The 12,296-nt window shown below is 34.3% G+C and overlaps 1 protein-coding gene across 2 annotated transcripts in view; it reads left to right on the forward strand.

Moving 5' to 3' along the window:
* GBE1 (1,4-alpha-glucan branching enzyme 1) overlaps positions 1 to 12,296 on the forward strand; it is a 133,434-nt gene that overhangs the window by 28,488 nt on the left and 92,650 nt on the right. For both annotated transcript variants that reach the window (XM_059872662.1, XM_059872672.1), the window contains exon 3: positions 7,448 to 7,560. In XM_059872662.1, the coding sequence (XP_059728645.1) occupies positions 7,448 to 7,560 (113 nt within the window). The remainder of the gene's footprint in view (positions 1 to 7,447; positions 7,561 to 12,296) is intronic.

The raw sequence follows: 12,296 nt of genomic DNA on the forward strand, positions 1-12,296 counted from the left end.
TGCATTTTTTAATACACCAAAGGCAACGACTCATGTCACACTGGATCACACTGCAACTTGAGGCTGTATATAAACTTCCTGAAGTTCTTTGTAAAGCTTTATAACTAGACTTTTATAAAACTGTATGCAGACAAGCAAAACTAGCAGTGAAATAATTTCCTTTGTCTTTTTATTGATCAAGCAACAGTGTTCTCAAGGGCCTTGGTCCTTAGACAATTCCCACCCATCCCAAGAGTTTAGACAAAAGTTCTGCTTGAAAATGGTAGCCTAAAATCAAACTAAATATTACTGAAAGAGTAGCTACTCTGTGTTTGTGAGGGCAGAAGAAGGAAAGGTATTAGCAGAATGGGAAGGTGGCAGTATTACGTGGAGGAATTGCATTACTTCCTCTGAGAACCAGGAAGACTATTCCCTTTGAATTTGAAACAAAAATATAAATTTTCTTCTTATTTGAAGGCTAGCTGCACTCAAATGATGTTCTAAAACACTTATATGAAAGTGACATTCATCATTGCTCTTCAATCCTGCAATACTTACTCTCCTTTTTTGTTTAGGGTTTCAGAGAGTTTTGTTCTTTTTTCCCTTTTCACCTCTACTCTCTCTTCAGCTGGGTCTGCCAAAGTACTGAGCAGGGGCTTCCTGTGAAATTATTTTGTTCATCTAACTGCATTTCAGAAGCATGTTGTTTTATTTATCTGACTTTGATTTTACAAAAATACTGATCTAGGGAGTGTTCAGTGTATTTATATTGCAAAGAAGCAGTATCAAAAAAAGTTCTTTGAAGCAGTTAACTACTTCTGCTTAAACACAAAATTAAATGTTGGCCATTGCTTACCCCTGTCTGAGGAGACTATTGAAAGGAAAATGTCTTTATTTTCGGAAGGTTTTTATTAAAAAAAAAAAAAAAATCCTGTTTTTGATGCAGAAGTTGAGCAGCAAAGTTAGTGCAACATTGTTTTCAGCCATGATCCTGTTTGATATGACTATCACAGTGAATGATAAAGTAGCTTTTCTGAAAGTGCTCCTTGAAATTTTATTAGAATAGACATTGATAAATAGGTTAGTGTAGTTCTTGCATTTTAATATTGAAATTGGATATGTCCTCTAACACTGAATAATGAGTCGTGTATAGTTCACCTACTAGATAGATAATAGTGATTTCAGGTATCAATATAGACTGCAAGGCAGCTGGATCAGGTTATTTTCATAGGTCAATTTTATGTGTAGGAACATGCAGAAAATTCTCCTCCTTGTCTCTCCTCTACTTGCTGCAACCCCACCCATTGCTCAAGGTTGTCACGGGATGGGTGCTGGTTAAATGTCTCAACTCAGATAAAGACTAGAGTGCATTTGTTTTAAATATGTATTTTAGGAGATGTTAATATTAAAAACAGATTGATATGAATATGTTTAATGTTTTGAGGAGAGGCTATAACTTGTAAATTGTCTTATCAGGTTGGGGGGGAAGCATATGTATACCAGAATAGGGTAGCTAAACATTGGAATAGTTTTCTAAACCCTGCTTCATTTCAAATATTTGATGTAATACATTATATGAAGCAGAAATTTAGGACTAATACCGTAGAGTAGTTGTATCTAGACACTAATGAATACAGCAATATCAAGAGAAAATAAATTAAAAGAAATTCATTGTAATGTGGAAAAACTGTGTTTCTCCTATATATATCAGCCAGTCATAGTGAAGTATTCATTCCCAAAGGGGACAATAGTGTGCTTGGAGAGACTGGAGGCATGGAAGATTGTCATTCAATTCATGTGGTCTTGAATAATATTCTCATGAGAAATTGGATTGCAAAACCCTAAGATTTAGAGTTAGATTGCTACAGATATGTTTAATTAAAACTGAATCCCTTTAACCTTTCTTTAAGTTTTCAAGCAGGTTAAAGTCTCACACTAAATTTATGATTATATTGTGTTTAAATTGGATATTGGGATTGCTTTCAATAAGATTTTTTTTTAATAAAACTTTTTTATAAAAAGAACCATAGCGTAACCATGTCAGGGGAGGTTGGAAATCTTAGACACAAAACCATTGAACTTAGATGACAGAAGCTCTTTAGGTTTTAAACTGAAATATGGTGGTATATAATATAAAAAACTGTCAGTTCATGCTTTTTGTTTTGGAGATGAATAGCAGTGTTTTCCTTAATAATATGGGATTGTCTGAGAATATTCTAATGTTTGATGTAAAGACACAAAGTATTAGTCTCTGCTATTTCATCTTAAGGTTTTTGAGGATCAAAAACTAGTAAAAATTAAAATGGAAAGTATAGGTTGTGTACAGAAACCTTGAACATTTTTTTCCTAAATTTCTAATTAAGCTTATAGTTGATAATATCTTTGTTATGAAATATGTGTAAGATACACGAGTAATTTGCTTCTGTAATTATATTAATATAAAGCCTCAGTCCTGTATATTTAAATTTTTTTCTGAATTACTCTTATGCCTTATGACAAACAATAAAAGCTTTGCTATTAAGGTATTTTGACCCAAATTATGGGATTATTATACTTTATTCTGAGAAACTTGTAATGAATGAGATGGCTCTAATTTATAGAAAAATTCTTAATATCACTGTGCATTTGCAAAAAAAAAAAATCTAGAAACTGGTAATAGCACACAAATCTGTAAGTGGATTGGAGAATGAAACATATGAATTCAAGAAAATCTCAATGCTTTCAGAGCTATTTTTGTCTCATTAAAATTCTATAATTGGAGAGAAAAAGTATAGTATCTGTTGGTGTTCTAGAATGAAGCTTTATCTAAGAAGTATTAAATGAGCATCCAAAACCATTAAGATTTGTCAATTAGCACTTTCAGCATTTCAGTAAATCAAGTGTATGAGACAATTAGTCAGCTGAATTTCCAACACTAGAGGCTCTATCAACATTATAGCTCCTTCAAAAGCTTTCAGTGATAACACTGAATATTTCATTTGTGTGCCCTATTGCTGAGGAACCCGGTGACTCCTGGCAATTTATTGCTGCTTTAAAATCGACTATTTCAAAATAAGTCACTGTGAGTGACTGTGAGTTTTGAGATTAACCCATGGAATTTATTTGGGAATTGGAACACTCACATTTGTATTTGGTCATGCAGAGGCTCAATGGGTTATCTGTAAACAATTCCTTAATTTTAAAAAGAAAGCTACTGGTTTTAAAAAGCTTGAGAGTAAGTATGCATATATTAATTTGGAAGTCAGCATTTGCTATAATGCATTGTTATATTTGTGGTTTCTGTTCTCTTAGTTTTCTTCCCTTCCCTCCTTCCCAGCTAACTATAACTAAATATTGCTATCTAAATTTCAGTCTGAAATACCTGTTTGGTTTGATTTCTGCTTCCTTTTCCTTGCACAAGTGGGAAAGGCTTCTGCTATGGTGGGAGGGTGGAGGGAGGGTAGGATAGCTGATTCTGGGATGATATTTGTCTATTATTTAAACTCTGACAGGATCCCTTCAGAGTGAAAAAAGAGTACCTTAAGGCACTGTACTTCATAATTTGGGTATCTGACAGCTCACTAAAAACTTCATGTATCAGAATGTTTTGGGATTTTTGTATTCCAGATTTTTACTGAAATGGATTCTAGGTACTGTCATGATATCATGCTGAATTTCTTACTGCTTCCTTTCAAGATTTTTTAATAGAAAAATACCCATCAAGTGATGAGTAAAGTCAAACAGTGTTATATTTCTGTGGGTGCAGATGATTGAAAGCAGTAGACTGTAATATAAGGTGGCACTAATATACAGGGAGACATCCTGTCTAAGAAGTAATGACACTTGCTTTTATGTCAGTGTTTGAGCTATTTGCCCAATTTCCAACAGCTCAAGCACATGATCATTAATGTAATCTGCTTTAAAAATTATTAATCTGAGGAGAGGAAGACCTTATTGGCCACTGTGTAGAACAGAATAGTGTTCTTGGAGGATTTCTCCAGTTATGTTCTGATTTAAAATTCTAAGAGAGTGGAATACAGGTATCTTGTTGGGATACTGGTATTTTGATGCCCTTTCCCTTGTCTGAACTGCTACTTGTCTGATTGACTTTCTTCAACGATGCTTTGTGTTTGCTGAACTCTCTGTTCTCTTTAGGTGTCTTTAGTTGATCAGAAAGTATGTGGAAATACAATTGCTGTAAGGGACTTGATTTCACTTGAGAATTCAGCTTTAGTTAATAAAGTTTTTTGACTTCTGGAAAAAACAGTTGCAGTTCTTATATTGGACAAAGTCAGTTATTTGATGAATATGCAAGAACAACTCCTTTCCTCTGTGAGAAGTGTTAATTTCATGTGTGAAACTCCAAGTTCAGGCATTGGCCTCAGAGGTGTATGGCTGTATCCATCAATATGAAAACAAAATCAGGAGATTAAACAAGAAGTCACTCAAATTGTCATTTAGTTTGAAATATGCATTTAAATTCATTTTTTTGTCACAAATGGCAGAACCCAAACCTTTATAGCTTTGAATTCTAAAGCTCAGTTCATGATTCTTTGGCATGCTAAGGGTGTAGTTTTGAACAAGAAGTTCCCTTGTGCCTCCTGTTGTTGAGGTGGGCTGTAATGTTTTGATAATTGGCTGAGATTGGAAGATCCAATCACACAGATGAGACAAAACAAAGTATCAGGCTATCCAAGATGTCTTCTGTGTTGGATTAAGCAATAGCTGAGGCTTGAACTTTTGTGCAGAAGCTTTTGCCTTTGTCTATGGCTTATGAATATTCTGTGATGGTGTCCTTTTCCCCAATACCTGTTCAAGCTGATTATTTGAACTTTGCTGGTAATCTCCTCAGCCTTTTCCTGTTTTTGTAGTTGTTGGCAGAATCTTTGAAGTCTCCGTTTTCAAACTAAGATATTTCTTTTGACTTTTTGATTTTTCATCTTCATAATAGTCTACTAATCACTTGTTGGTTAGTTGAGTTTGTTTTTTTCTTTTCTTCCCTCAGGCATTTTGGGCTAAGTTTTGCTGAAAAATCAGAAAACCAAGCAGTAAAACAGAGATAAGCATGAGCCACTCTGTCTTTAAAAGGAATATTCATTTTCAGAGTGTTCTATGTTCTTTATGCCTCTGGCAATTATACAGAGCAATGTTTTCTGTTATAATCTTTCTAAGTGAGCTCCTCTCCAGGGGTAATTAGTAAACAGTGGGTTTGAGTAGGACCATCTGGGGCAGATGGGTATTGCTTTGCATTTATTTTTAAATCATGAGCCACAGGCTTGCAGTCATGGACTGCGGCTGGGAACAGGAGGGATTAACAGGAGCATCTGGCATTGCTGGCAGGTGGAGGGGAAAGTTCAGGCAACTTTGGCAGAATTATCAAATCTGTCTGTGGAGAGCAGAAATATTTAAATAGGTAGAGATGTAACCATTCCCTCTCTGAAGGAGGGAAGAGATGTAGTTTTAGTAGAGGTCATAAGAATATTTTATAATGTTGTAAGAATGCAGCGGTTTTGGTGAACATGATTAACTTCATGTAGGAAGTTTTTATAAAGCTCACTCCCTGGGTGAGTTTTTTTACTGTAAGATGTTTTTGCTGTAACTTTTAATTTTGCCAAGTATTCATCACTTGGCATATGTAGTTCAGTTTGAGCATTGAATCAAGAGGTGTAGCTCTGTTGGAAAGAGTTTCATGAGAAGCCATGAAGATGATGGGATATCTGGGGGGAGAAGAAGATGGAAAGAATTGAGTAAGTCCCCCAAGTTGGGTCTTGACTATCATAAATCCTTACCAGTTTTTTAAGCAAACTTCTTGCAGCTTTTTAACATCTTCTGTTTTCTCATTTTTGCCTGAAATGTTTATTTGAGATAGTCTAACTGCTTATAATTAAAAAAAAAACCAAACAAAAACCCAAAAAAAAAATCTTTTTTTTAAGTGCTGTTTTCTACGTCTTTTTTACCATGCCCTGGAATTAAAAAAAAATCTATATTTTATTGTATAAGCACTATAGTTTTCAGTTTAGACATTTTATTAAGGAGTATTATTTAATTGCCAAGGTATTGGTTGTTTGTTATTGGTAGTGTTTGTTTAATTATTTTTCTTGATTGAAAATTCAGTGTAAAGCCAAGGGGGAGGAACCATCTGATGCTTACTAATATGTAAGTTCTTCTGCTGTTAGCAATAGTTTAGTAAATACTTTCCCTCTGCTAATATATGTAATTTAGCTCCACTCTCCAAATACTTTAAACATGATAAAACTCATCTAAATAGAATACTGAATTAATTGCATTTCTGTTTTACTATCTACTGTAAAATGAGTAGGTATCAGGATATTTGTCTGGCTTAGTTATTTTTATCACATTGTGTGGCCTTGTTTAATTTGTGTCTTTCAGTCTTCTTTAACTAAAGATTGGCAGTTCTTGGGTTTAAACAGCTGTGCAAATGCAACCAGTAACTTTGAAAGCAGTCTGGTCTTTCTCTGAAATGCAACACATCCATACATTGCCAGGAAGGATTATCCGTTTGTTGCACAGCAGATAATATTTGTGATTATTGATGTTTAGGAAAATACATATGCTGATGGATAGACCTTCTTCATTTCTCTACTCCCCTGCTGTGATTTCTGTGGTGGCAAAAGTGATGATCCTGCTTCAGTTTAACTGTCCAGTTTTTAATTGAAATGCTTTTAACCTGACATATTTAGTAGCAATGTTGTTTTATACAACTCTGAGTTAATATTCTTAAACTGAAGGCTGTTTATTCTTCTTTCAATATGTGTGGGTTTTGGTTTGTTGTTTTTTTTGGTTTGGGTTTTTTGTGTGTGGTTTTTTTGGTTTTTTTTTTTTAATTACAAGAGGCTATGGCATGCAAATGAGATGAGCATGAAGGAAGATTAGCATGTGTTGCTTTAGCATCTTGTAATTCAGTTTTCTGAATTACTGTGTTGACTGGTTCCTATTTAGCTTGAGTCTGTTGCCTTGAACTATGTGAAATAGACATTTCAAGGCAAAAAGAAAAAAGAAATTTTCAAGCTTTTCTTCTTACTTCCTTCTAGCCAAGAAATTTCTCCATTGATGAAATGTGTCAGTTCAGAAGTGATATCTTCACTCCATTCAGAGGAGTTGACCTTCAATGTACTCACAAACGCTTCAGACCCCCTTGGCAGGTGTCTGTTCAGTTGAACAGGCCATAATGACCATCCTTGCACATCTCCAGTGCTTAGTAAATCCAAAGAGAACAAAAAATCATGAATTATGGGATTTCAGCTTGCTTCAGTTAATTTTTTTAATGACAAAGGAATCTTCTGAAGACTTAAACCTATGGCATTTCATTTTACCCCTTTTGAATGTGTGTGCAGTAGCAGGCATAAAAGTATTTCTGTCTGCTCTCACTGAAGTTTATTCTGAGAAAGATGGAACTCAGAGTTGCACCTTTGAATGGTAGCTGGATGCATTTTAAGGTGATCACTTAGTATTATTTCTTATATTGCAGATGGCTGGAATCCATCTTCTCATCCGTATAAGAAGTTGGAATATGGGAAGTGGGAGTTGTTCATTCCACCTGAAAATGGCTGTTCTCCTGTGCCCCATGGGTCAAAGCTAAAGGTATTGGTTCTAGACTTACTCTAACTCTTGTAACTCTTCTACTCATTCACTGTCCATTTTGTTTTCTTTTAACTAACTTTATCATCTTCTAATTGTTCCAAGAAGCAGAATCAGTTTATCTAGTTTAGCAAAGTGACAAAAGGAGTGAAACATTAGGCATCACAAAGAGAGATTTTGGGAACATTCATATGTGGCTGAAATGCAGTTATTGTGTATTGCACCACGTCATACGAGGAAAACAATTTACAAATTGATAATCTGAAAAAGAGTCATGTATAGGTAAAATCTTTCTGTATTTGATGCAATTGCCTGTTATTAAGATCCTGTTAAAATTTAATACCTTGGTAATTTTTGCAATACTTTTAACCATGGCTTTTCAGGTGATTTTTTGTTGCTTTAATGGTACATGCAGATTTGTGAAACTTCGCCTTACACTTTAGGAATTCAGAGTATTGAGTGGAAGGCTTAAGTAAGTGAAACTGAACGCAGTTGTATTTCATGGGCATCCATGAGCTTAAAATGCTTTCTTCCAGAAATTAATGGAAAATTTTTTTGAGCTATCAAATGCCAAAGTTGTATGCTTAGTGCAAATGCACCTAATAACAACTAACTCAGAGCAGAGTATGATTTCTAGGTGAATATTGATTTAAATCAAAGATGTGCTTTGTTGCACTCAGAGTTTGAGTTTCAGAGATACTAGGTGCTAATAGAAGGCAGTAATAAGTAGTAAAGGAAAGAAATGTACTGAAATTACTTATAGACTATGAAAATTAAGAACTTGGGAACATTTGTATAATACTACTACATTTTCAAAGGTTCCATCAACAGAACTAAAATACTGAAAAAAAATCCTCATTTTTTCTGCTGAAAAAGTGCTTAGGCAAACAAGAAATCTATTAAAACAATGATATGTGTGAAAATGTTCTGGAAATGCTTAACTCAGTGTGTGTGCTTATCTCTGTGCTTTTTGTTATGGCTTATGAAATAATCCCAGTAATAAATAAGGATAAATTGAAGTTCAGGAATAGTCATTCAAGGACGAGAAAGCTGGTTTTGTTTTACAGAGCAGGAAAGAAAATACTTGTCTGCAACTCAGAAATGCAGTGATTATGCAGCAAGGTATGAGAGTGTAAAATGGTTAATATTTTCCATGGTTTTGAGATGCAAGTAGGTTAGATTTTTTTTGTTTGTTGCTGAATTTACCTTCTCTGTTTTATCTACAAAACTCTTGACTCATCTACTGTAATATATTCTACACTTTTTGTAAAGATTAGAGGTGTGAATGATGATGAGTGTTGATAATTATTAACACAATAGCAAAAAAAGCATAGAATCTTAAATGCTTTTGAAGCAACGTAAGATGATTTTTTTCCTCTTAGATAATCAATGGTCATATCTCCTTATTTTGAAGTAAGGTCTTGATAGTATTTTCTTCATGTTCAGCATTTTCTTTGAAGTACAAAGACTAAAAAGCAAAGATTGCATTATACATCATTTGTTTAGTATGTGGAATTGCTATGGATTGCACTTGGTAGTGATGTACTTTCAAGTTGAATTGCTGTATTTCTGTAGTTGCTCTGAGTTTTCTGAAAAGTCAAAAGATACCCACTGGCAGAGTAGAATGTGAGTTTTCTTTTTTAGGCTTTTTCTACCCTTTTACTTTACTTGTGCTTTCCATGGTCAATTTTAGACAAAGTTACTTGGCTGTCACTGACACTCACAATACATTATTGTCCAACAGGCTTTTCAAGCAGGACTGCCTGTCTGCATGTGAAAGAAATTTTCTTTGGAGTATATTTCTTAAAAAAAACCCTAAATATTTAGAAACTTGATTCATGAGTGTATATAGTCATAATTGATGGCTCCATCCATCAATATGAAGTTACTCCCTGACTTATCTGTATCTTTGCTAATAATCTTTCATGACACTGTTTTTGTTCCATGGTGCCTTCAGAACTAAATCCAGCACTTCTCAATGTGTACTTATGATGTAGTCAGATGATGGGACTAACAGAAAAAACCAAAAAAGTCTCCAGTTAAGGTAGTTCAAAGATGGTTTTTCACCAAAGCTTTTGGGGCATTCACATGGTAGACATTTACCTTATTCTCATGCTACAGCTGATCTTATCCTCTTCCATTCTGCTAATGGATGGAGAAAGCTTCTGCCTTTCTGTAAGTTTTCCTGGAGCTACATGGTTCAAACATTTATGATTGTTCATAAATGTCTGTATTTTGTGTGTTAGAGCACAGTTTTGCTATTCTTTGTTCATGTAGAAGCTGAGAAAATTGATTGTTTGCAGATAGAAATTGCTATGTAGATTGCAGAGGTAATGTTGAAATACACAGTCACTGGTGTCTGCACTAGACAAGGCAACAGGCATCTTTCTAGTATTTAAAGTATTTCCCATTTTTCTTTACTAAAGAAGCCAAAGGGAATCACAGCTTTAAAAGTTCCTTTTATCAGTATGGTTCTTAAATAATTAAGTTAAAATAGTCAACTTCAGACATTATTGTGGTGATTAATCTGTTAGGGGAAGAAATGTCTCCTCCAGAAGGTCCTTTTCTTTAGCTTGTCTACTCTGTTTCGATCTTCAGTTCCACACAGGCGAATGCCAAGTTCTGAAATGGTAACAAGGTCATTTCTTTTAAATAAGTAATATCTAAGCCAGAATGGGAAATGGATGGAGTGTAGTTGGTGACACTAATTTAGATCAGGTCACAAAATATTTTTGTGGGAAAATAAATGAGGAGCAGAGGTCAAACGTTTGCCTGTTTTCAAATAGTAACAGGCTGTCTACTGTAGCTCTTCAGGCAGTCTCTTCTCTTAAGTAAATATAAACATTGCAGAAAATGAGTAATTAAAAAACCTGTTGTACATTTTCTGACACTTTCCTGTGTGAAGAGATGGATGCTTATGATAGTTGAGTGACTCCCTTGTGAATTTTGACATCCATCTTCAAAATAAGGTTACCTGCTAGAAAAGGGTATCTTTTTTCTTTCTCTCATGGATCAATTGGGAGCTTAGACTGAGTTAAGTGAACAAATGTTGTTGCTATTCTGGTAGGGTAGTGCTGGCTTTTAAGCTTCTGACAGATGTCAAAAGTGAGCACAGATTTAAACCCAAAGCCAAACGTTATCCTTTAATAAAAGAAGCCTTTTTACCTCTCATTATTTCTAATGAGGTAGTTTGAAAGAGGTTTTCCTTAAACATCAGCATCTTTGTCATTCTACTGTGGTAGCAGTTAGGATGCAAGTACTTACCTTTTGTGGTGGAAATGATAGGGTTTTTTTTTTTCCCCTTCATTTTTGGTATTCTTAATTTACTTTTTAGAAGACACAGTGAGCTTTTAAAAAAATTATCATGGATAAACTTTTATAGCAAGTCTCATTGTGTGTATTAATGCAGGAGTTTAATCAGTGTTACACTTTGTCCTTTTCCTGTTTATTTATAAATGATTTTTTTCAACTGCATGGATGTACCTGTAATTTAAGTTTTCACTGTAGTTGGCAAGATCCTAATTTTGAAATGGTGTCAGTGGAGTTTAGGGACAGTATTGGTAAAATTGAGATTTTAGTATCTACACTGGGGAACTTGCTTAATATTATTTACAGGAATGCCAAAGAACAACAAAGAAAATGGAAAACAATTGGCAGATTGAATCCTTTAAGAATTTAAACCTAGTTGAAAATAACTTACAAATTCATGGTCAAATTCTGAAATATTTTCACACAGCTAAATAAGAAAAAATTGCAAGATCCGTAAAATTGAAAAATAAGAGATTGAAAAATATTGGCAATTATGATAGAGCTTCCTGCTGTCCTGTAACATTAACTAGGAAAAGAATCTATATAGCAGAACCACTAAACTTTCTTTTGTGAGCTGGAGAGGATATATTAAAATAGAAGTGATTGTTCAACCTTCTAATAATCACAATAGATATGTGATTGCTGAAATTATTACCAGAACAATAATTTTTTAGTCTAATAAACTCATCTGGCACTTTAGCTAACAATGTGCTGCGTAGGTGCACTACTTTATATATGCAACTAAATCTCACTTCAATATTCATGAAAGGTAGTTAATGTATTTTTCCTGGAAAGAACACCTCAGAAAGTGGGGGAAACTTTAAAAAACCCCAAAACTCTGCATTCCATTATTTGTTAAGTCTGTATCTTTTTCTTCTTCCCATGTTTCTGTGTGTATATTTAAATGGTGACGTTTATAGTTTTTTGAGGGAGTATCTTGTACTGTAATGAGGTGATTAGATTTGATAACTTGTGCACTTGTTAATACAATATTTTTCTACTGATACTATTGCATGTTTGAGTGGTTTCAGTGATTGCTGAACAGGTGTTCTGGGTGCCAAGGCCAGTACAAGACCAAGGCAGGCATGAACAATACAGTTCTTTCATCAGTTTGTACAAAATGCTTATAAATTCACTGTGATTGGTTTTAATAATTTTCCAGTCCAAATGTATTACCCTTTTTAATACTCAAGTGTATCAAGGAAAGAACTACATTGAGTCAGAGCATTAAAAGTTTATTAATCGTGATTGAAGGTACCTAAAAGTACACTTGTGCTCATGAGGTTGTGGGTAGAGGAAAGCTAGTTGTGAAGAACAGTTTTAAAACTTAATCCTTGCAGTTTTACCACTCTATCCTATACTTCCTAGTAGATCTGCATGCTCTGTGTTAAACTTGTACACCTTGAAAAGGAATCAAATATGGTGAGCAG

This window comes from Haemorhous mexicanus, chromosome 2 (genome assembly GCF_027477595.1).
Source record: "Haemorhous mexicanus isolate bHaeMex1 chromosome 2, bHaeMex1.pri, whole genome shotgun sequence".
NCBI classification, from domain to species: Eukaryota; Metazoa; Chordata; class Aves; order Passeriformes; family Fringillidae; genus Haemorhous; species Haemorhous mexicanus.